The sequence below is a fragment of the Salvelinus sp. IW2-2015 genome, linkage group LG17, assembly GCF_002910315.2.
Source record: "Salvelinus sp. IW2-2015 linkage group LG17, ASM291031v2, whole genome shotgun sequence".
Lineage (NCBI taxonomy): Eukaryota > Metazoa > Chordata > Actinopteri > Salmoniformes > Salmonidae > Salvelinus > Salvelinus sp. IW2-2015.
Window position 1 is genome coordinate 11554604 of NC_036857.1, and position 25470 is coordinate 11580073.

Consider the following 25470-nt stretch of genomic DNA (forward strand, 5'->3'; position numbering starts at 1 on the left):
AGTTTCCACCATTTTGCTTTCACCTACCCAAACATTTTACATCTGCACAACTTGGAGATAAGATTGTAGAGGTCGGTTTCGGATTGGGCAGTAGTGCCCCCATATACAGTCATTGGCCCCCATGGATTTGCAAGAAAGTTTTAGCGCTTTTTCTGGCTCAGAAGTCGTACCCCTCTACCCCGCTCTCCCCTCCATCAATCGTCCCCACCCCTCCCTCATCCCTCTCTACAGTACGACTGAGCTCAGCCCCTTCGGCTGGAGGCTCGGGTTTATCTGGAATCAACGTCAAAGCCATTCAGGAGCCGCGCGCTGTAAAGTGAAGGAGCGGTCTGTCACGAAACCTGGGGGAGAGCGAGCGATAAGGCCTGGGAACGGGGCTTGACTTTTACCGCGTAAACTCGGATTTGAGTGGCAAGCGGGGAGCCATGGTTATGTTTTCAGCTCTCGGGCTGCTCTTGCTGTGCCAGCTTTTGACATCATCTACAGCCCAGGTAAGTGGTGGCTTTGGGGCGCCCGTTATCAATCCATGCCTACTGTTTTCATCCGCTACCCTGTGTTCGAAGTAGCTACTTTGTAAACTGCCTGATGTATTTAGAGGCATTTGATAACTAGCATGAGGTTATTCTCATTCAGTTCCTAATTTCTGCCTTAGCTACCCTTTGGGTGTAAATGTGACCGTCTAACCCTTCCATAGTAATTAGGCTACCTGTAAGGCAGCTACCTGCACGTTTGTTAGGCTATTCACCATCGATTTTGACAAACAGTTGACCCAGTTTTAGATAGCGGTGATATATAGACGATTTCGTTTATGTTCCTACGTTTGTATTTGTTTTATAAGGTTGTAGCCTATATAAAGTGTCGATTGAAGCAATGCGGTCAAATTGTACAGATAAAGCAAACTCACTATCCGTTTGTTTATTTAATCGTACACAGGTGTCCGTGAAGGACTGTCTTTGCAGTAATTCTTTTTCATTTACTTGCACATTTCTGGAGTCGGGGTTATGTTTTCCTTGAGGTTGAGGAATGCAGAACCTGGAGACCAGTGGCCTGTGCACAATGACACCTTTGTTCATTCAGCCGTGCTCCTGGGAAGCTCTAGGAAAAACGAAAGCTTATTTTTTCCAGTCTTATATTAAATACACTCTTTGTATGAATTATTTGTGATATGTTCATCCTTTTATTACACTTAAATTATGAGTTTGACCCCATGATTTATTCGCACTGTCTGTGCGTAATTTTGGGCATTTCTGCGCCAGGGCGCATGGTTGTTTAACGGTTATTTGATTCGCATAGCTTTGGCATCATATTTTGTAGTACATATTAATATTTTTCACATTCTTACAACAGAATCAGGGAAATGTATGTTTACGTTGTTGTAGTTTATTGTTTAGGAGATTAAGAGAAATGCATTATAACCTTGCCTACTGCAACCTGCAAAATGTGACCATTTATTTGTGTTCTGAATAATGATGCACGATCAATTCACACTTATTCGACCACTTTCAAAGCATTTTAGGCTTCTTGGTTGTTGGTGGTGTAATTGTATCCTGTCTGTTCATCCTTAATGCGCACATTCCTTCCATGTCCATTTTAACAGTAGCCTAGACATAAGCAGTTTGATTTTAGGCCATTTATAGCATGATGATCACTGTTTTCCGGGAATTTTTGTTGTATTGATTTTTGAGGTCATGGTTTTGTGTTGCAGAGACCCGGTCCACGAGGAGCAGTCGGGCCACCAGGACCCCCGGGACCCGATGGAAAGGATGGCACTGATGTGAGTTAGCCAGACACCGATGCATGTTGGGTTCTCTTATTGGTTTTGAGACCACTACCACTGTAAGGTAGTGGAGTGTTGTAGTAGAGCAGGGGTTTGCCATCCAATTACTGATTTAAGTTGTCGTCGTGGCTGAGGCAATCAAGAAACTTGTCACTTTAGCACTTTCTTGTCACAACGAATTTTAACAGTTACCTATGTGGATCTACAGTACATTGAGCTTTATGCCAATTTTTTATAGGGAAGGTGTTGTCTTTGATCCTGATAATAATCAAAGTCGTTTTTAAGTTTCTACAATTTCTTAGGGGAAAAAGAGAAAAATTAGTTTATCAAATGGACTGAAAATCCAAGTATGACTGATATTCTTTTTCTAATCAAGGTTGATCAAGTTGTTTAAATTTCCCATCATTGATAGCGGTGTTTCAATATGGCTCTTGCAGTAAAATTGTGGTCATGCTCTCTAGTAATCCAGTTTATAACATATTGACTCCTCACACAGAGTCAAATCCCTGTGCCACAGGTATTTATTTGGTAATCACTAAACACTCTGCACACAGGCCTCCTATTGGCCAGACGACAGCCGATGACCCATCAGAGCCAATCATGACAGATATGGGAAAAGCCATAAATCGCAACTTAAACCAGACATCAAGTCCATATCTATACTATATGTTAGAGGGGAAATTGGATTATGTGCTTTAAAACAAAAATAACTTCTACAAAAATGTCATATGTTACCAGAGCTTGCAACTTTACTGATCATAACAGAAATTCCATAAATTTGATATACATACTGTATCTTTGTCTATCAATTTTGTCTATTATATTTTATGTCTATTAGATTTTGGGGATTGAATACTTGTGTTGCTTTGGTGGAGTAAAGTCAATTCACCACAGCTTGGAAGACCAGCCAGCCATACAGAGTACCCATTCATTCATACTCTACGAGAGCATCTAAAGTTACCCCTCACACCTCCTCCCCCTCCACTTCCCTACCCCCTGTCCAAACCAACTGGAGGCTTTCATCATGTGACCACTCTGCTCCGTCAGGTCCATTTTAGCACTGTTTATTTCTCCCCATTGCCCATTGAGAGATTTAGGGCAGAGGGTAACTACAACCAACTGTGGGTTAAAGCACTTCATACACCCAGTCTGTCTATCACTGGTAGCCATTCCATGTATAGCTCTAGGGTGGGTTTCATTTCAGTCATGTTTCGATTGAACTTTTATGAGAAGAAAAATGGCCAGAAGGATGTACATATTTCACAACTTTCTGCTGAAATGGTGTTAGTCTTTAAACACACACGCATGTGCGTGCGCACACACACACACACACACACACACACACACACACACACACAGTAATTGAGTAACATTTGTAACTGGATTTGTATTAACAGACAACTTATTTAAGAGCATGGTATGTTCAAAATCTGTCCAATTTTCCAGACTGAAATCAAAGGCAGATGCCTCTTAAACGTGTCCTTTTGGAATTTTATGTTGTTTCTTTTGATTGACAGGGCAAAGATGGCCCGGCTGGACTTTCAGGAAAAGCTGTGAGTGTAACAACAGAACAGAGCCTTTTACAACAAAGGATCAACAACCCAATTGTGTAGGGGGTGTGATTATTATAACACTGAGCTGTCCCAATGTTTCAGGGACCCAAGGGGAAAGCAGGGGGAGCAGGAGGACCAGGGAACCCAGGCCTGCCTGGCCTCCCTGGGGTGGACGTAAGTGACCCGTAGAAACTCACACACACACACATAAACACGGGTCCTGTTATAGATGCGTAAAAGATTGGCTGAATTGCTGTAGAACCTATTAGATAAACAGTAGTTTGAGCCTATTGATCTCAAGCTGTAGTCCTTGACAGTTGCTTAGACTGCTTCCCAGTTTTCAGTGTATCTCATTGTATAATGAACTACCTGGAGTCGACTGATTTGGATTGAACCGATATTTACCTGCATTCATGCATGCAGAGCGAGTAACCTGTCCTCTAGAACAAGTGTGAGCAATTGGCTCATAGCTACCTCTTGTTAGAGAACTTGATAAGAACATATGTCTGCCATCTATCTAAACAGTTGAATTTAGCAATTTACATGTAAGAAATAGCACAATATAATGTCTAATGTTTCCATGATGTTGTGATTCTTCCTCAGGGATTGACAGGTGCTGATGGGCCTGCTGGGAAAGACGGTCCTCCGGGGGAGGTGGTAAGTGAAGTGCCTCTCCGGGTTCCTGGCTGTTTGCCTCTGGATGTGCCCCATTGACTTTAATGACCTCTTCAACTGAAGACTGCCCCTCTGGGCAGTTAAGTGTATATTTCAATCACCCACAACAACAACAAAAAACACACACAGAGATACAGGTACAGAGTGACAAAGTCAATAACCATTCGAGGTTCTTCAGTTTGCTCAGTTTATGAAAACACATACAGAGAGCTGGTGTTGTGACCTTAGGCTGAGGAAGGTACCATTCTTTCCTCTATGTATCATTACTGTATGACCCTCCAGAATAGAGAGAAAGGGGGTTAGTTACAGTGTGCTTCTTGGAGAGACCTTGGTGGGCTAAAGCTGGTACCTACTCAGGCCTCTGTTTTCTCCCTGTCGGGACGGATTTGTCGAACAGGCTCTGGCCCTTTGTGGGAATGTTTTTAATGAGAGATCGGGTGATTCTGAGTCAGATTTATCTGCCGCTGGCCGCTGCTTCCCTAATCCCACCCGGAATGCGAAAAGCTTCCCACCAAACCGGCCCAGACTGTAGGAAATAGAGGGATCTGCAGCTTGGTTGCTATTGGAAAAAATGAATACTGTTAGCCTCAGAGGAAGGCATGAAAGTACTACACTAATGTTATCTAGCACCACAGGACTGGTTATGGTTAAGTGTTGGGAGTTATGCATTAAATAGTAGGTTAAAGGATGTTAAAAATATTCTGTGATTACAACTTGAAGGGTGTAAATGGCTCCACTGTCAAGGTGGAGGCAGCCCTCTGCAATTCAACTAATTAGTTCCACTAATCAGGATGTCTGACTGCCTAATTACCTGGATTAAATGTGCCGTGCTGCAATTGGTTTAAACCCTGTCTGATATTTCCTGGCTAACATCCATGTACTAATGGGATGAAGGTTGACAAGCTTGGGCGTTCTCTCCCTCCCCCTGAGGAATATGGACTGAAACTCTTTTCACAGAAGAACTCCCTTTCTATGTCAAGACATATCGACCATCTCCCCAAAACATTCACTAGATAATGAGATGCACCGATGCTTTTTGATACCCATATGCAGCGTCTTTACTGCTTAGAGTAGGGAAGGATAGTTGTATATTTTTATTGTTAAATCCAAGTAATTCATGTGTGCTTTGTTGTAGCAGTGAAGACTTCAGTCTCACTTTGCACAAAGGTTAGTGTAGTTTCATGGACCTTAGTTCAAATCAAGCAGATAACCTTAGAGATACTGAGAATAACAGTAAAGAGAGGAAAAGGGAAAACTAACCACCATACATTACATTCCATACATCACAGGAGACATACAGGCGTGTGGCTGTATGTGTGTGCATATGCGTGCGTATGTGTACAGGTGCATGAGTGATGTGACTATACATGTGAGTGTGTGCAAGTGTCTTACTGTGTGTGTGTGTGTTAGTATGTGCAGTTGTACACCGGTCTACACTCATCAAATGAAAAGTCAGCAGACACAGGGTGGAATGCAGTGTGGGTTGCTGTGACACCACTGTGTTAAGTCTGATTGTAAGACTTTTTCTCCCTCACACCACACAGACACTCCAAACACAGCTGAGATCGAGTGGGGTTGAGGAGAACAGAGGAGGGGTTGGAGGGTAAAGGAGGGGGTGCAAGGGGAAACAGGGAGGGGGGAATGAAAGTGTGGACAGGAAAAGCTAAATAAAATAAGGAAAGCATCGGATGGAGTGGGGGTGGTGCATCTTTATTAGGCTGAGTGGCTGAGTGTCACTGAAGCACAGGGTCTGTTGTTTATAATAATGTAATAATTGTAAATGTTTCTCACCTATGTGGACCAAGGCAGTTGCTCTAGTTTTGGCTCACTGATACATGACTCAATGCTGACACATGTCATCCCCTCCCAAAGTTCTCGAAACAATTTTGGCGCAAGAACATTGGAACTAATGTTTTAGGTTTTTAACCTAGTTCTCGCCTAGTCTCATGTTTCATTTTATCTGTTGAAGTCGTCTGAGGGGTTGTCTCTGTGTTTCTACAGGGCGACGCTGGACCTTCCGGGCCAGGTGGACCTCCTGTAAGTACTGTTACATCTTCCACCACTGTTACATGCCATCAACGTCACCTATATCAGAACACCCCCTCACCTGTCCACATTCATAACCTCTATTACACCCCCTCATCTGTCTACAGCTAAATCCATAACTAGGGCCCAGAGTGTTTCCTTTCTACAGTTAAACCCATAACTAGGGCCCAGAGTGTTTCCAGGTTAGGTCACATGGCCAAGAAACATGCTGGGCCCTAGCTACAAGACACACACCGATGTGGGAGTGTACACAAACTGATGTGTATGTATGTCTTAACTTGTTTGGGCTGCAATCCCGACACAGGTACACTTATGACAACATCCAGCTCAAGTGCAAGGCGCGAAATTCAAAATCTAGTTTGTTAAAATATTTAACTTTCACACATTAACAAGTCCAATACAGCATATGAAAGGTAGACATCTTGTGAATCAAGCCAACATGTCCGATTTTTAAAATGTTTTACAGGGAAGACAAAATATGGAAATCTATTAGCTAACCACGTCAGCAAAAGAGAGCACTTTTCTAACTCCATCAGTTTTTTACTCCGTCACTAGCTATCACTAATTCGACCAAATAAAGATATATATAGCCACTAACCAAGAAACAACTTCATAAGATGACAGTCTGATAAAATATTTATTGTATAGCATATGTTTTTTTTGAAAAATGTGCATATTTATGGTATAAATCATAAATTACATTTCAGCTACAATCAGAAATTGCACCGAAAGCAGCCATAACATTTACAGACACCAACGTCAAATAACTAATTACTCATCATAAAACATATCTGAGAAATACATACTGTGCAGCAATTGAAAGACAKGATTCTTGTGATTCCAGACAATATTTCCGATTTATTAAATGTTTTACAGCGAAAACAAAATGTAGCGCTATGTTAGCATAGCCACAATAGCCAGACACACTTGGGCGCCCGCGACCAGTTGACATGCACGACAGATATATGAAATAACATTATAAATTGGGTCTTACTTTGGCTGATCTTTCATCAGAATGTTGATCAGGGTGTCCTTTGTCCAGATGAGTCGTTGTTTGGAGTCAGGATGGCAACTTTCCCTTCTCACTTAGCATTGGCACTGGTCGACTGGCACGGATTTGTCCAACGTAAAAAAAGTCAGAGAACGGAACACGGCAAAACTCCCGAAAAAAAATTCAAATAATCTGATTAAACTATATTGAAAAAACATACATTACGATGATATGGTCTCATTTATCAAATAAAAACCCAGCCGGAGATTGTTCCCGTCCAAAACAGCAGCAAAACAGAAYGCAATATCACTCCCAAGTCGCGCGCTTCAGACTTCCGGAAGTGGTCGGTCACGTCAAAGAAATAGCTCTTATTCAACCTCTGAACAAGATATTCACTAAATTTCTTCTCTCATACCCTCTTGACACCCAGAGCAAGGCGTACGGAGTGTACGTAGGGTCTTACGTATAATGACCATGTATAGGCATAACGTTGAAGCGAGCATAGATTTCTGACATTCTACTTCTTGGTCAGGGAAAGTGCTGCCAAATGACTTCTGTACCACTCAGAGAAAAAATTAGAACGGTTTTAGAAACTAGAGATTGTTTTCTATCCAATATTAATATTAATATGCATATTGTAAGAGCAAAAATTGATTAAGAGGCCGTTTGAAAATTGGCACATATTTTCCAGTTTTTCCAATACTGCAGCCATAACAGGTTATTAATATGCCTTTCCCTGTCTTCCATAGGGCAGAGGGAGACCAGGAGCTCCAGTGAGTACAGATGATTATAAAGAGTTTTCTTATGTTGTCACTTTGCATGTATGTATGTGTGTGTGTGTGTGGATCTTTTTGCATGTATATGTGTGTCTTATTACACATTTATGCATGTGTTTGCGTGCATGAATGCTTGCGTGCGTAAATGCTTGCGCGCGTGTGTGTGTGTGTGTGTGTGTGTGTGTGTGCTCTCACCTAACCCATTTCTATTGTTTCCAGGGGCCACCTGGAGCCAATGGGCTTGAGGGCGGAATCGGGCCACAGGGACCAGCGGTGAGTGAAGACCAATTAATTAATCAATCCCGATTTTAAGAAAGATGTACAACAGACAGAAAACAGGGAAATATACACTTAACCAGTTGTGTAATACGCTCTTTGACTGCCGCTACTGGATATCTAGTGGACTCACTGCTAATTCATGATTAAGTAATTAAGTTGGCGAGTTAAACTTCTTGGCACACAGATCCCGATTACGGGATCATTTTCCTAAACAACCGCTGAATTGCAGAGCGCTAAATTCAAAAATAATACTAAAAATATTTATAATCATGGAATCACAGCTTAACACAGCTTAGCTTGTTGTTAATCCACCTATCGTGTCAGATTTTGAAAATATGCTTTACAGCGAAAGCAATCCAAGCGTTTGTGAGTGTATCAATCAATGCTAGAACAACTAGCCTTAAATTAGCTTGGTCACGAAAGTCAGAAAAGCAATACAATTAATCGCTTACCTTTGATAATCTTCGGATGTTTGTACTCACGAGACTCCCAGTTACACAATAAATGTTCTTTTTAATACACATCTAGATGTGTATAAGAGACAGGGCTCGTTCCGGTCCTGAAAGGCAGAAGAAAATTCCAAAATGTATCAGATTCAAAAATAATACTAAAAATATTTATAATCATGCAATCACAAGTGAAATATACCAAAACACAGCTTAGCTTGTTGTTAATCCACCTATCGTGTCAGATTTTGAAAATATGCTTTACAGCGAAAGCAATCCAAGCGTTTGTGAGTTTATCAATCACTAGACAAAACAGTAAGAACAGCTAGCCCCAAATTAGCATGGTCACGAAAGTCAGAAAAGCAATAATAATAATCTTCGGATGTTTGTACTCACAAGACTCCCAGTTACACAATAAATGTTCTTTTTATTCGATAAAGATTAGTTTTATAACAAAAAAACGCCATTTGGGTTGCGCGTTATGTTCAGAAAACCACAGCCTCGTTCCATTCCTGAAAGGCAGACAAATTCCAAAAAGTATCCGTAATGTTCGTAGAAACATGTCAAAGTTTTTTATAATCAACCCTCAGGTTGTTTTTAACATACATAATCGATAATATTTAAACCGGACGGTAACCTATTCAATAAAAGAGAGAAAGAAAATGTCGAGCTACCCCTCTCGCGCGCAGGAACTAATCAAAGGACACCTGACTCGTTTTGAAAAATCTCGCTCATTTTTCAAAATGAAAGCCTGAAACTATRTCTAAAGCCTGGTCACAGCCTGAGGAAGCCATTGGAAAAGGAATCTGGTTGATACCCCTTTAAATGGAAGAGGGGCAGGCAATGAAACAGGGATAAAAAATAAATAATGCACTTCCGGGTCGGATTTCCTCAGGTTTTCGCCTGCAAAATCAGTTTTGTTATACTCACAGACAATATTTTGACAGTTTTGGAAACTTTGGAGTGTTTTCTATCCTAATCTGTAAATTATATGCATATTTTACGATCTGGGCCTGAGAAATAGTCCGTTTACCTTGGGAACGTTATTTAAAAAATAAAAATAATTCTGGCCCCTAGCGTCAAGAATTTAACTGTTTAACCACTGAATGACAAACAAAGTCTGCAGAAGCAGGATCACTCCAGGACCAAGGCTAGAGACCTCTGACAGACAGGCATGTCTCTTCATTCCAATCCTTTTTAAATAAACCTCTGCTAGAATCAACCAACAATGACCGTTTACAGTAGTCAAGGGGGGGAATCAGAATGTCCATGAGTGGAGGGGGTCCTGCTAGTGGGCTACCCCAGCATAAGGTCTCCTCTCTGTGGGGAGAGGCCCCTGGAGAGAGAACTAGGACTGATTGGAGTGATCATGATTTCAGTTGAGTTTCTTATCAGAGTCGCTGACCAGGGGTGCAGCAAGGAAGAGTCAGCTTTGATTTCGTTTAACATGATGAGGGTAGGGGCAATGTGACTCTATGCACTGATTTTGTGCAGTTTATATGCAAATGAATCCTGTTGATTGACCTGTGTGTTCTCTCTCTCTCCCAGGGCCCTGAGGGTCTTCCAGGATTATCCGGGCCTCCCGGCCCTGATGGACCACCAGTAAGAACAGAACATCCACATTATCTGCTGATTTTTCACATTAGTGAAATCCCCCATTGTCATTGTTTTAGCTGCCATCAGTCAGTGCATCCATGTACTACCACCTAGTGGATTTCTAGAGCATAAGTGCAGTTTTCACAAGGAATGGAGATGAATGTCCTCAGATGTGGGGTGAAGAAATGCTTTAAGAAAGAAAGGTGGAAATGTTACTCATTCATTTATATATCAATCTAAATGTCATTCTCTACCTTTCTAAGGGTCTTCCTGGGGCTCTCCCTGATGGCAGTGGAGATCTGTTGGTAAGTGTCAGAATGTTTTTTTAGAACCAACACATTTAAGGACATGAACCCTGTACTGTACTGATTGCTATGCACAACATTGAACAGCAGTGTGACATTATTTTTACTACATAACTACCTAATGCAGTGTTGTCTGTCCCCTTTATAGTGTCCTGCCATCTGTCCTCCTGGCCCCTCTGGCCCTCCAGGAATGCCTGGATTCAAGGTGGGTACAGGACATTGTCGCCACAGATAAAACAATGAGCCCGATATTTCACCGTATGTATAAATGTGAAGCATCCGTTTGGCGTTTCCATCACTCACTACCAAACGTGACAGCAAAACTAACTGTTGTATCTCTCCCTCTCCCATCATCTACCCCTCTGTCTTTCTCTATATCTCACCATCCATCTCTAAATATGTATGCCTTGCTTCTTCTGTCTTTCCTTTCATCATTCCCTCTCTCTATCTTTATTTAGGGTCACACAGGGCACAAAGGAGATAAGGGAGAGCTCGGGAAAGATGGAGAGAAGGTGAGATCAGAGTTGAAAGAGTAAAAATCAGAGTATGTGACTAGTCTGAAGTCTTTATCCAGATGTTAACTATGTGTTGTTAACTGTGTGTCCTCTCTCCCAGGGTAATGCTGGCCCACCTGGTCCTCCAGGGATTCCCGGCACTGTCGGCCTGCAGGTGAGTTTTGTCACCTAATGTGGTTCAAAACACGGCCATTTCTATCTGTTGGCTGTCCGTTTACATTGTTGATTCCTTTCTGCCTTAGCCCTGATGTGTGAATGCTATGCATTGTTGAATGTTCTGATAGGTTCTGATGGTGATTATGATTGATTCTGCTGGTCCCTAACCATCCTGTGCTGTTGTTTCCCAGGGTCCTCGTGGTTTGAGGGGACTTCAGGGCCCAATGGGGGCAGTAGGAGACAGGGTGAGTACCACGCCTCTGAAGGTCTTTGTCACAGATCTCTGGAATTTACAGACCAGCACTTCAATGGGCTGCAGTGGAAACTTGATGTGCTCTCAGTTTTCCTGATTAAAATGCATCATCTCTCTTTATCTCTCTCTTTTTAGGGTTTACCAGGTTTCCGAGGCAAACCTGGTACTGCTGGCATCATCGGCAAGACAGTGAGTCTCTCCTTGTTTGTACTGTCTGTTGAGGAGTGTATAACTCATACTGCACAAGTTATACACTGCTCACTTCGGTGCTGATCTTTATGTCATTGTGTTAGATGTCTGCCATTGGTCCCATCAATAAAAAGCTCTGTGTGTGTCATTTGATAATTCCAGGGTGATGCTGGAGAGAAAGGACCAGAGGGATTTAGAGGGCCAAAGGGAGAGATTGTGAGTAAATAATACACATATACATTTTTGCATTTATATTTGCATGTCTGATAACTCTCATTTCTAATCAAACAGCAGACTAAACAGTCATATGATGGTAAATGGTGTGAGTACAGGGGATTTTAAAGGATCTAATGTTGTGCTACAAACGGTTCATTGCAGGTACTGTAACATTGTTTCTCATCATTTCTCAACAGGGCAAAATTGGTCCAAAGGGAGTTTCTGGCGGAGCAGGACCCAAAGGGGAGCCCGTAAGTCTTAAAATACAAATCTCTATTGATAACAGATATCTTGGACCCCTGACCAACAGTGTTTCTCTCTCCTGCAGGGCATCCCCGGCAGAGACGGGAAAGATGGCACCCAGGGACTGGATGGCGAGAAGGTAAAGTGGCACCCTTTTCTCCCAACATGCTCTCTGCTCTCTTTCCCATGAGTCCACAGTGAGGGTGTCGCTGATATATTTTACCAGGTTAGTCTCATTGAGATTATCAATCTATTTTACAAGAGAGACATGGCCAAAATAGCGGCACACAAAGTTGCAAACACACTTATAACATAAAACACAAAGCACTATAGTTTTAAAAACATAAATGTACACAGCAAGATGGTTTGGGAAAGTGTAGTGCAACTACAGATGTAGGATTTTAATTTGAGCCAGTTTGCTACATCAGGAAGATAATCTTCCTGCAGCAACAGGAAATGTGAATTATTATGTGGATTATAATTAATGGACATTTTTGTAGGGGTTGAGCCATGTTCATTATGGCAAATCAAGTCAGAGATTTTTTAAGTTTAAATGATTAACTTTAGAAGACTTTTTAAACATCGAATACACTAAAATTCTCAGCAACAAAAAAGTTATCAAATTAAGATCCTACATATGTAGGGGTCAAAACATTGACAGCCCACCCACTTAATTTTCTATCATAATGTTTATCCTACTGTAGCATTAAACTCATTAAAAGGGACGAGCTCCTGTAAGTTCAGGACCTTTTGAAGCTTGTTCCAAGTGGAAGGGGCAGAAAACTGGAAAGTTTTTTCCCCTAGTTCTGTACGAGCATTAAGAACAATCAACAAAACACAGTCATGTGGACGCAGGCGATAGCTTCACATTGTCCAGCAGACAAATGAAAACTATCAATTTTTTTATGACATAGTGACAGTGTTTCTCTGCATTGCCAGGGCGACACTGGAAGGAATGGGGTACCCGGTGAGAAAGGACCCAACGGCCTTCCTGTGAGTATCGAGCATTACATTATCTAGCGTCCCACTGTGTAGGGTTAGTTGGCCATTATCTGTTAGTGTCCCACTGTACCTCCTACTGGGAGATGCCCTTGCACACTCTGATTCTCTTACACACTCTAATGACTACACAGACAGAGATGCTTTCCATTTTGTTAGTACCTCTGTACTCTGTATGGATTTTCATTTCCAATAGGCACTATAGACATTCTCACATCTCAAATAGACAACAGTTAGTGCCTCTATGCTCTGCAGTAAAGAACACAGTATAGATTTCTTTACAGTCTACTCTGTCCTAACTAGCCCTTAACTCTGTCTCCCACCTTGTGTTAACCAGTCCCGAGTCCCATGGCATCATATTACTACTGTGGACACTACTCCAGAATCATGTTTCTATGTCTGTATTTCAGGGTTTACAAGGAAAGGCTGGCGCAAAGGGCGCCAAAGGAGGAGTTGTGAGTATGGCAACAATGCATAACTAAGTCATGAAGACAGTGATTTCATAAAGACAGGGATATGATGTATACAATGAGACCATAAAGAGAAGGATATCATAGTTATAACAGAGCGATGTCACAATCAGTGGGTGTCAAACAGGCAACACAAATGCCTAGAAGTACCTAATAATGTCCATTAGTCCACACTGTGACAGCTATGAATAAACAGTGACGTCAAAAAGATTGTGGCACAGCATACAGACAGTGATGTCATATATCCAATGATGTCATATGCACATAATCCAGATAGGTATGTCATAAAGACTCATAGCAACGTCATACAGGCGTGCCATATCATTGGTCATGTCAGAAATGTTTTGTGATGTCATAAAGCCAGTGATGTCACATTGATATTGTGTAATGAAAGGATGGAATCATACTGAAAAATAGGGGTAGGGTTAGGATTGTAGTGAATCAAAGGACCATGAATGTAATAAGAAACCTTAGGTGCTGGCTTAAGGCCGGTAGCAACCACTTCAGAATTTCCGGTCAGAACAAGGATGATGCGGATGTCCAGGTTAATGGGAGTTTAATGGAAGAAGATGTCCACATTTACACACACATCTGACCACTCATGGTTCAGAAACTGAGAATCATGTCCAGTGAGAACTGACTATGTGGTCGTTTAGATGCACACATAATTAAACATCAGACATGCAGGGATTCAGTCCAAAGGAGAAAAAGTTCAGCCGGAGGAAAAACTTTAGAAGTGCTCATTGGGATGGGGAAAGCACGTTTCTGACCACACAGCGTGCTGGGGTCGTAGACTAACTGAAACTGAAGTCCCAGGAATCAAGGCCACTGATAAGCTGAAGGAGATGTGGTGATAATTATTTGGTGTGACATTGACCAATAAGACACTAACAAAAGTGGGCGTCCTCTGAATGGGAGACTAAGCTTCCCGACTAGAACTAACCATAAAAGATGGCTAGAATCAGCTGACTGAAGCTGGATGTTTTAACACATACAGCTAATGATGTCACAACTGATATCATAGGATCAGAGAAACAGCCAGTGATGTCATAATCAGTGATGTCATAAATATGTACAGGGATGTCATACAGCCAGTGATGTCACAAATTGTATCATACAATCAGGGAAACCATACAGACAGTGATGTCACAAATTACATCACACTTTCAGGAAAAATATATAGACAGTGATGTCATAAATGATATCATACAATCAGATGAACCATTTAGCCAATTGCAGTAAAGATGATAAGCCACCACATAACCATTCCCCTTTCCTTCCCAGGGTGACCCAGGAGAGATGGGAGAGGCAGGGCCATCTGGAGAGCCAGGTATTCCTGTATGTATCTGATGGGCTTCTGGGGCACTTGTGGGGTATTTCAGGGGTTTCTGTGTTGTGGGTCATTTTGTTACAATGCAGTCATGGTGTATCAGCTCCTCTCACCTGCCTGCACCATCATCTGACTCCTCCCACAGGGCGACATTGGTATCCCAGGAGAGAGGGGCGAGGCGGGACCCAGAGGAGTGGCTGTAAGTAGTCTAGGTCAAAGTTCAATACTATGGAAACGTGGCAGCATCCACCTGTTAAGATGCCAGTGGGTAGAATAGAGCCATACACCAATCAGAATAGTAGTCAACATAGCATTAGAACACATGGTTAAAACAGACTCCTGGTAGGAAAAATCTGTTTCATATCTTCATGGGGCTATATTTGACGATTGAGAGAGGATAAAGATGAAAACTTCCACTTATTAGTTAAATGATAAAACACAATAGTTTGTGATTAACTAGGAGACTGTTGCATAGTAACGTACAACATGTTCTTACACCCATGGGGAAATGTAGTCCCATACCACCCCATTATACAGCTATTCTCCTCCAGTGAGATGGAAGGCAGTAGGGAAGATGGGAATGTATGAAATAGGGATGGAGGAAAGAGGGTCAGAGAGACAGAGGGGTCTTTGTCTTTGGTTCCCCATCAGAACCCTAGAGGGAGGGAATGCAGGATACAGCCTTGGGTCTAAAGCCAGGTGGCACTTCCCCATCACAGCTGGATGCAGTGTCACTTTCAAAGCATTCCTTAGATAAGACATAACTCAAACACAAGTGATTTTATCAACTTCTACACAAATTATGACTCTTGTGCCTCTTTCATAACACACAACCGCAATATCCTCCTCTTTCAAAGTTATAAACACAATCATGTCCTGCTTTATTGGAGTCTCATAAAGGCAAGGTTTGATAATATTGGATGAGGGAATGCAGGTCTGTGTCACAGGTCAGGCTAAGATTTACTTCCATTGTCTTTAGGCCCTCGTGTACTTCCTATTGTGCTAACATGATGTGCGTTTCCTAGGGGGGCGTCGGACCAGTGGGCAACATCGGGGTTCAGGGCAGCAAAGGCTTCCAGGTCAGTAGCATGATAGGATACGAAATGAGATGTCCCACCAAATATCAATTGAATGATTGAGTGTTGCAGTGTTCTTATGGTGTCTATGTCATGTTCAACAGGGAATAAAGGGGGCTCTTGGTGACCCTGGCCTTCCCGGACCAACCGGGATTCGCGGCGGATTTGGTGAGAGGGTGAGTGTGACTCCGAACAGAATGCTTGCTGGACAAAGACCTCTCTGAAGTGACCAAAAGTGGTGTCCACCCCAGGGATTTGAACCGCTCACCATGTGGTTCCAAGCCCAAACATCCCTATCAACTACACTGATGTCCTTGTGTGAATAAACAAGGTCTTTTATTTGTAGCTATGCCTTTTAAAACGGATTAGAACTATTGACCAACTGACCCAATGTTAATGAGTCCATCCACTGGAGACATTTCTGTCAATGAAAATCTCTTAACTAGAGAGCCTTTTAACACACGACCTGACCAACACACACACACACACAGACACAGACAGACAGACAGACAGAGAACATGTTAGGGCATGATTGTTAAGGCTGCATTTACACACAAACACCAACTGGACTTTGAAAGACAAAAATATTCCCCAGAAGGCATCCCCCCACCACTCCTAGTCCAATACCTACATTTGAAGTCAGAAGTTTACATACACTTAGGTTGGAGTCATTAAAACTCGATTTTCAACCACTCCACAAATTTCTTGTTCACAAACTATAGTTTTGGCAAGTCGGTTAGGGCATCTACTTTGTGCATGACACAAGTACTTTTTCCAACAATTGTTTACAGACAGATTATTTCACTTATAATTCACTGTATCACAATTCCAGTGGGTCAGAAGTTTACATACACTAAGTTGACTGTGCCTTTAAACAGCTTGGAAAATTCCAGAAAATGATGTCATGGCTTCTGATAGGCTAATTGACATAATTTGAGTCAATTGGAGGTGTACCTGTGGATGTATTTCAAGGCCTACCTTCAAACTCAGTGCCTCTTTGCTTGACATCATGGGAAAATCAAAAGAAATCAGCCCAAACCTCAGAAAGAAATTGTAGACCTCCACAAGTCTGGTTCATCCTTGGGAGCAATTTCCAAACGCCTGAAGGTACCACGTTCATCTGTACAAACAATAGTACGCAAGTATAAACACCATGGGACCATGCAGCCGTCATACCGCTCAGGAAGGAGACGCATTCTGTCTCCTAGAGATGAACATACTTGGGTGCGAAAAGTGCAAATCAATCCCAGAACAGCAGCAAAGGACCTTGTGAAGATGCTGGCGGAAACAGGTACACAAGTATCTATATCCACAGTAAAACTAGTCCTATATCGACATAACCTGAAAGGCCACTCAGCAAGGAAGAAGCCACTGCTCCAAAACCGCCATAAAAAAACCTGACTACGGTTTGCAACTGCACATGGGGACAAAGATTGTACTTTTTGGAGAAATGTCCTCTGGTCTGATGAAATAGAACTGTTTGGCCATAATGACCATCATTATGTTTGGAGGAAGAAGGGGGAGGCTTGCAAGCCGAAGAACACCATCCCAACCGTGAAGCACGGGGGTGGCAGCATCATGTTGTGGGGGTGCTTTGCTGCAGGAGGGACTGGTGCACTTCACAAAATAGATGGCATCATGAGGGAGTAAAATTATGTGGATATATTGAAGCAACATCTCAAGACAACAATCAGGAAGTTAAAGCTTGTTCGCAAATGTGTCTTCCAAATGGACAATGACCCCAAGCATACTTCCAAAGTTGTGGCAAAATGGCTTAAGGACAACAAAGTCAAGGTATTGGAGTGGCCATCACAAAGCCCTGACCTCAATCCTATAGAAGATTTGTGGGCAGAACTGAAAAAGCGTGTGCGAGCAAGGAGGTCTACAAACCCGACTCAGTTACACCAGCTCTCAGGAGGAATGGGCCAAAATTCACCCAACTTATTGTGGGAAGCTTGTGGAAGGCTAACCGAAACGTTTGACCCAAGTTAAATACTTTTTAAAGGCAATGCTACCAAATACAAATTGAGTGTATGTACACTTCTGACCTACTGGGAATGTGATGAAAGAAAGAAATCATTCTCTCTAATATTATTCTAACATTTCACATTCTTAAAATAAAGTGGTGATCCTAACTGACCTAAGACAGGGAATTGTTAGGATTAAATGACAGGAATTGTGAAAACGGTTTAAATATATTTGGCTAAGGTGGATGTAAACTTCTGACTTCAACTGTACATATACAGTTGAATTACTTGTGTCATGCACAAAGTAGATGTCCTAACCGACTTGCCAAAACTATAGTTTGTGTAACGAAAGGTAACATAGCAGCCTCCTGTTCAGGAGCCGAGGGCAGAACAAAGCCTGGCTTTATCCAGCTCCTAGGCTGCCCCACTCCACAACCCACCACACCTCCATCCCTCTCTCCATCTCACTCCGCACACACAGCCTGCCATCTATGGAGCCTTGCGCTCTGCTACTGGACTTCACAACCACGGACTCTATTTTATTAACTGTTTCTCTCTCTCCTCACTCTCTCGTTCTGTTTCTCTCACAGGGTCCAGTCGGAGCATCAGGCCCTAAAGGAGACATGGTACACTTGTAGCTCCTTACATTTGGAGTCAAAGGTCAAATTAAGCTAAGAATGATAATACCATAGTAACCCTCTTCCCACTGTCTGCATTCAGTTTGCTATTGGGGATGTTCTGTCTCTTAAGGGGTTCAGAGAGAATATTGTCAAAAAGATCATGGGAAATGGATTTATGGGCTCATTATGGAAGATAATGTGAGGGTATATTTGACTTTTGTAGGCACTTAACGATACATTATATTTTCTATGGAAGCTCCCATGCACACCCAATTGTTGTTATTCAAATATTCACTTGTGTTTTCTGTTCAGGGCATGGCAGGAGCTGATGGTTTGCCCGGGGAGAATGGAGAACCTGTAAGTTATCCTTCATATTTTAAATTCAGTCAAATGAAAACATGTATGTCATCCAATTTCCTTTGTCTTATTCGTCAAAAATCTTTTGCTCATTCTCAGGGTCCATTTGGTCCAGTTGGCCAAAAAGGAGAGGTGAGTTATCTTTTCATCTTCATCCAAACTGTGGAGTATATCTTTGCCAGTGTAAAATGTATGTTTGTCAACGACAAAATGTATAGGTCCTAGTTCCCGACTCTCTACATTGAGACACATTTTACTGACAACTTTGTCTCTCTAATACAGTAGAAAACGACCAAAAACATTGCGATCACATTCATTTATTAAGAGTACAGCCAAACCCCTACTTAGTTGGGCTTACTAGACCAGTCTATCATTGTCCCTTTCTCACTATCTTACACAAGTGTAAAGGAAAGAATAAGAATATGTACATATAAATATATGGATGAGCGATGGCCGTGTGGCATACATATGAGATGAGTAATGTAAGGTATGTAAACATTATATAAAGTGGCATTGTTTAAAGTGACTAGTGATACATTTATTACATCCAATTTTTCATTATGAAGGTGGCTAGAGATTTGAGTCAGTATGTTGGCAGCAGCCACTCAATGTTAGTGATGGCTGTTTAACAGTCTAATGGCCTTATGGCCTTGAGATAGAAGCTGTTTTTCAGTCTCTCGGTCCCAGCTTTGATGCACTTGTACTGACCTCGCCTTCTGGATGATAGCGGGGTGAACAGGCAGTGGCTCGGGTGGTTGTTGTCCTTGATGATCTTTTTGGCCTTCCTGTGACATCGGGTGGTGTAGGTGTCCTGGAGGGCAGGTAGTTTGCCCCCGGCGATGTGTTGTGCAGACCTCACTACCCTCTGGAGAGCCTTACGGTTGTGGGCGGAGCAGTTGCCGTACCAGGCGGTGACACAGCCCGACAGGATGCTCTCGATTGGGCATCTGTAAAAGTTTGAGTGTTTTCAGTGACAAGCCAAACTTCTTCAGCCTCCTGAGGTTGTAGAGGCGCTGTTGCGCCTTCTTCACCATGCTGTCTGTGTGGGTGGACCATTTCAGTTTGTCTGTGAAGTGTACGCCGAGGAACTTTCCACCTTCTCCACTACTGTCCCGTCGATGTGGATAGGGGGTGCTCCCTCTGCTGTTTCCTGAAGTCCACGATCATCTCCTTTGTTATGTTGACGTTGAGTGTGAAGTTATTTTCCAGACACCACACTTCGAGGGCCCTCACCTCCTCCCTGTAGGCCATCTCATCGTTGTTGGTAATCAAGCCTACCACTGTAGTGTCGTCTGAAAACTTGATGATTGAGTTGGAGGCGTGCATGGCCACGCAGTCATGGGTGAACAGGGAGTACAGGAGAGGGCTGAGAACGCACCCTTGTGGGGCCCCAGTGTTGAGTATAAGCGGGGTGGAGATGTTGTTTCCTACACTCATCACCTGGGAGCGGCCCGTCAGAAAGTCCAGGACCCAGTTGCACAGGGTGGGGTCGTGACCCAGTGTCTCGAGCTTAATGATGAGTTTGGAGGGTACAATGGAGTTAAATGCTGAGCTGTAATCGATGAACAGCATTCTTACATAGGTATTCCTCTTGTCCAGATGGGTTAGGGCAGTGTGCAGTGTGATTGCGTCCTCTGTGGACCTATTGGGGCGGTAAGCAAATTGGAGTGGGTCTAGGGTGTCAGGTAGGGTGGAGGTGATATGATCCTTGACTAGTCTCTCAAAGCACTTCATGATGACGGAAGTGAGTGCTACGGGCGATAGTCGTTTAGCTCAGTTACCTTAGCTTTCTTGGGAACAGGAACAATGGTGGCCCTCTTGAAGCATGTGGGAACAGCAGACTGGGATAGGGATTGATTGAATATGTCCGTAAACACACCAGCCAGCTGGTCTGCGCATGCTCTGAGGACGCTTCTAGGGATGCTGTCTGGGCCGACAGCTTTGCGAGGGTTAACACGTTTAAATGTTTTACTCACGTTGCTGCGGTGAAGGAGAGCCCGCAGGTTTTGGTAGCGGGCCGTGTCAGTGGCACTGTATTATCCTCAAAGCGAGCAAAGAAGTTGTTTAGTTTGTCTGTGAGTAAGGCGACGGTGTCCGCGATGGGGCTGGTTTTCTTTTTGTAATCCGTGATTGACTGTAGACTCTGCACATACGTCTCGTGTCAGAGCGTTGAATTGCGACTCTACTCTTTGTCTTCTACTTGACGCTTTAGTTTGTTTGATTGCCTTGCGGAGGGAATAGCTACACTGTTTGTATTCGGTCATGTTTCTGGTCGCCTTGCCATGATTAAAAGCAGTGGTTCGCGCTTTCAGTTTTGCGCGATTGCTGCCATCAATCCACGGTTTCTGGTTGGGGAAGGTTTTTATTGTCACCGTGGGTACAACATCACCGATGCACTTGCTAATAAACTCGCTCACCAAATCAGCATATGTTGTTGTCTGAGGCTATCCGGAACATATCCCAGTCCACGTGATCGAAGCAATCTTGAAGCGTGGAATCAGATTGGTCGGACCAACGTTGAACAGACCTGAGCACAGGCGTTTCCTGTTTTTAGTTTCTGTCTACAGGCTGGGAGCAACAAAATGGAGTCGTGGTCAGATTTGCCGAAAGGAGGGCGAGGGAGGGCATTGTATGTGTCGCGGAAGTTAGAGTAGCAATGATCCAGAAAGCTGCCAGCCCTGGTCGCGCATTCGATATGCTGATAAAATTTAGGGAGCCTTGTTTTCAGATTAGCTTTGTTAAAATTCCCAGCTACAATAAATGCAGCCTCAGGATATGTGGTTTCCAGTTTACATAGTCCAATGAAGTTCTTTCAGGGCTGTCGATGTCCCTGCTTGGGGGGGATATACATGGCTGTGATTATAATCGAAGAGAATTCTCTTGGTAGATAATGCGGCATTTGATTGCAAGGAATTCTAGGTCAGGTGAACAACAGGACTTGAGTTCCTGTATGTTGTTATGATCGCACCACGACTCGTTAATCATAAGGCGTACACCCCCGCCCTTCTTCTTACCAGAGAGGTGTTTGTTTCTGTCGGCGCAATGCGTGAAGAAACCGGGTGGCTGTACCGCCTCTAACGTATCCCAATGTGAGCCATGTTTCCGTGAAACAGAGAATGTTACAATCTCTGATGTCTCTCTGGAAGGCAACCCTTGCTCGAATTTCGTCTAACTTTGTTGTCAAGAGACTGTACATTGGCGAGTAGTATACTCGGGAGAGGTAAGCGATGTGCCCGTCTACGGAGCCTGACCAGAAGACCGCTCCTTCTGCGGTGCCGTTGTTTTGGGTCGCCTACTGGGATCCGATCCATTGTCCTGGGTGGTGGTCCAAACAGAGGAACCGCTTCGGAAAACTTGTATTCCTGGTCATAATGTTGGTAAATTGACGTTGCTCTTATATCCAATAGTTCTTCCCGGCTGTATGTATTAAAACTTAAGATTTCCTGGGGTAACAGTGTAAGAAATAATACATTAAAAACTAAACACTGCATAGTTTCCTAAGAACGCTGCGCCATGTCTGATGTGTTGCCAGAGATGTGGTGTTGCTACTAAGCGCTGGTGCCCAGGCCAGACTGCAACACACTAACTCATTGCACGGGATCCTCCCAGCTCCCATTCTAGGATTAGCTGGATTAATTAGCTTGCTGTACGGTTGCTTTAGTGTTATTAGCCCACTCTCTGCCATCCCCACAGAGGAGAAGGGAGCTACGCTAATCTGCAGCACAGTTTGCCTTACAATGAATGTAATTACAGCCAAGGCGCTGATGTGGCTCAACAACTCTCCATGGTGCTAGCTAGCTACAGTAACTCTGACACTTATGAGCTATTGTTGTGTTCATTAGATTAATTATCAAGTGAGACAACGCCATATACACTCCCACACTGATGTTCTCAAGGGACTGCACAACTTTATTTATTATTGTGGGGGGAAATGGCCAAGCCTACAGTTTTTACTTCATAGAAAGCTTTTGACAAGTCAGGTAGTTTCTTTTTCCTAGGTCACCTAAAATTAACTGCTGAACCAGCTCTGAGGCGAAGGGAACAATTGAGCTGTCTGATTCCCTCGGATCAAGATGTCGGAGAAGTTCATTTTTCCACAGAGTGCAATAGACCAACACTTTCCTCCCGCACAACTAAACATCTGTTTGACATTTACTGAGTGAACGCAAGAGCTGTAGATTAGATTTTTGTTTGTTTGTGTTTACAGTCTGGGAAGCGTGGCGAGCTGGGACCTAAAGGTGTGGTGGGACCACAGGGAGAGCTCGGAGCCAGAGGGGTTCCTGGGAAACCAGGCCTAATGGGCTTCCAGGGTGAACAGGGTCTGCCTGGAATCGCGGGCAAGATTGGTGTTCCCGTGAGTAACCAGGGATAATACCTCGATCCCTGTAAACTTGGTGTCCCTGTGCCAAGAATGCCACAGATTGATGACACCTGCTGAATGAAATGTCTGTCTTTTCTGCATCTGTTTTCAGGGTAAACTGGCAAGCGAACAGCACATTAGAGAATTGTGTGGATCTATGATTGATGGTGAGGATTTTGGAGATCAAAAGGGCTGTAGTGTCCTTGTCTAAATGACCAAAAAAGGACATTAGATCCTTTTTTTTTTTTTTWCAAGAATGTGTTTGCAAATGTATCTTCCTATGTACTTCCTCAGATCAGATTGCACAGCTGGCTGCCAACCTCAGAAGGCCCCTGTCCCCTGGCCAAGTGGGTCGCCCCGGTGCTGCCGGACTTCCAGGGAAAGTAGGAGAGACTGGGTCTATTGGTCACCCCGGCTCCCGTGGACCTCCTGGCTACAGAGGGCTGCCTGGAGACCTGGGAGACTCCGGTCCCAGAGGTAGGTAACAGAAGATACACAGGTCCATGTCAAGAAACATACTCAGAATGTCTGCCTTTCTGATCAGCACAGAGCAATGGACTTACAGATAGTAACTTTGCAGCATAGAACATACTGTACATCTCATAAGAAGTGTACAGACAAGTGTGACCATCTCTATGTTGTGCCTATTGCACAATTTGTAGCGCCAATAGATTGCCTTCTTTTAGTAACATTTGTTTTCTGTCTCTTCAACAGGTGATCTTGGTGAACAGGGAGACAAGGGACCCATCGGAAAGGCCATCGAAGGCCCCATTGGAGACCAAGGATACCAAGGTATGACAGTTTATATATTGTGCATTCACAGTGAGAGTGGTTTGGGGAGTTGCATCAGTATACTGTCTCTGCCTGTGTATAAACCCTTTTGTGGGACACCTGAGCCTATATTGGAGAGTAGTGCCGGTTTCCCTGTTTAAATCAATGTATCCCTGTTGGGAAACTTGGCTCATTCCCTACATTGTGCCCGTAGGTATCCCAGGAGTGCTTGGAATCGTCAAAGACGGGCGTGACGGATCCCCTGGAGATCCAGGTGAGCCCGGAGAGGCAGGTAGGACAGGAAGGACTGGGCACTCGGGCTCCCCAGGAATCTGTGACACAACCGCCTGCCAGGGGGCAAATGTCCATGGGAAAACCTCTAATCCCAAGAACCATTAAACATTACTTCCCTCATCCTGGAACTAGCCCCCCCGGGAGGTGAAAAAGAGGAAGAGAAGGAGAGGAGAGAAGACAAGTCAGTTTCCTCTTGAATGTATTTAAAACAAGACGGGAACAGTAACAAGATGTGAGATTTATTTTGAGAGGAAGAGGACATCCCAAGAGGAAAATAGCAGTTTGGGAGAACAGAGAAGAAACAAAGACAAAAATCTAGACTCCATCCATCTATGAAGTGGACAAAGCTGATTAAACGTTTCACAAGAGCACTAGAGAACACATGCAATTGTGTCAAATACCATTGAAAGTAAATGACAATTTAATAAAAAAACTGAAAAATAACTTTACTGGAAAAGTGCTTATAGGCCATTATTTTTCAAAAACATTTCTGTAAAAATATGTACTTTAGTTGTTTCACCCCCTGTCTGGAAGATAACTCTCCAACACTAAAACTGTGATTGTCCTTGCAGTGAATGTGTCATGGTCCTTTCTGCTTAGACCCGAGTGTTCCCTTACAGGACAAGCTTACAAAATGTAAAATAAGAAGATATGTGCCAGTGAGCAAAATGAAGTCTCTGCCAAGGAGCTTTGGGTGTACTGTAACAGGCAATGAAGTGCCCAGATTTTGTATATTGATGCAACCACAGTATTTTCCAACTCTTGCTAGACTAGCTTTTTTAAAACATTTTGTCAAGTTTATTTGTTGCCCGTTTCCTTTTTTCACATTTCATGATTACATGTTTGATTTAAAAATCTCTTCCATTAAGTTTTGAAAATAAAATAAAATGTGGATGCATCAGAAATTGTAATTGTAGAATAACTCATTAACGATTTGTACCGGTGCTGTAACTATTAAATATACATTACTATTTATTATTTGTGGGTGACTGTTGTATGTACAGTAAGTTGCTACAGCACCATGTTGTAAGAAATAACAAATAAAGCCACTTTTCAGTAAAACATTACTCTTTTCTACATATCAAGTTAACCAACTGAATGTTCATGCAATCAAACAATCAGGAGATAAACACAAAGGCAAGTAAATTAAGTCACATTTATTTTTAAATATCTAATATTAAGGTAATATGAAAAACTGTCATGGAAACTG

General features: G+C 43.0%; 1 protein-coding gene across 1 annotated transcript; it reads left to right on the top strand.

The window, feature by feature from the left end:
* col9a3 (collagen, type IX, alpha 3) lies at nt 1-25327 on the top strand. Its single transcript, XM_024005701.2, has 32 exons — nt 1-491; nt 1706-1774; nt 3295-3330; nt 3433-3504; nt 3934-3987; nt 6007-6042; nt 7792-7815; nt 8038-8091; nt 10092-10145; nt 10403-10444; nt 10593-10649; nt 10903-10956; nt 11060-11113; nt 11307-11360; nt 11504-11557; nt 11720-11773; nt 11971-12024; nt 12102-12155; nt 12956-13009; nt 13426-13470; nt 14770-14823; nt 14961-15014; nt 15841-15894; nt 15996-16067; nt 18449-18484; nt 18791-18835; nt 18935-18967; nt 23043-23189; nt 23308-23362; nt 23490-23672; nt 23910-23987; nt 24181-25327. Exons 1-32 carry the CDS (start codon nt 426-428, stop codon nt 24363-24365), a joined length of 2037 nt encoding a protein of 678 aa, XP_023861469.1. The 5' UTR covers nt 1-425; the 3' UTR covers nt 24366-25327.
* Nucleotides 25328-25470: the final 143 nt, after the last annotated feature.

What these genes read in the sequence shown, in the direction of transcription:
- col9a3 (XM_024005701.2), top strand. Translation starts at nt 426, where the DNA reads ATGGTTATGTTTTCAGCTCTCGGGCTGCTCTTGCTGTGCCAGCTTTTG. An exon ending in CTGGCATCATCGGCAAGACA is followed by an intron (nt 11,558 to 11,719) that starts GTGAGTCTCTCC and finishes TGATAATTCCAG; the next exon opens with GGTGATGCTGGAGAGAAAGG. An exon ending in CAGTTGGCCAAAAAGGAGAG is followed by an intron (nt 18,968 to 23,042) that starts GTGAGTTATCTT and finishes TTGTGTTTACAG; the next exon opens with TCTGGGAAGCGTGGCGAGCT.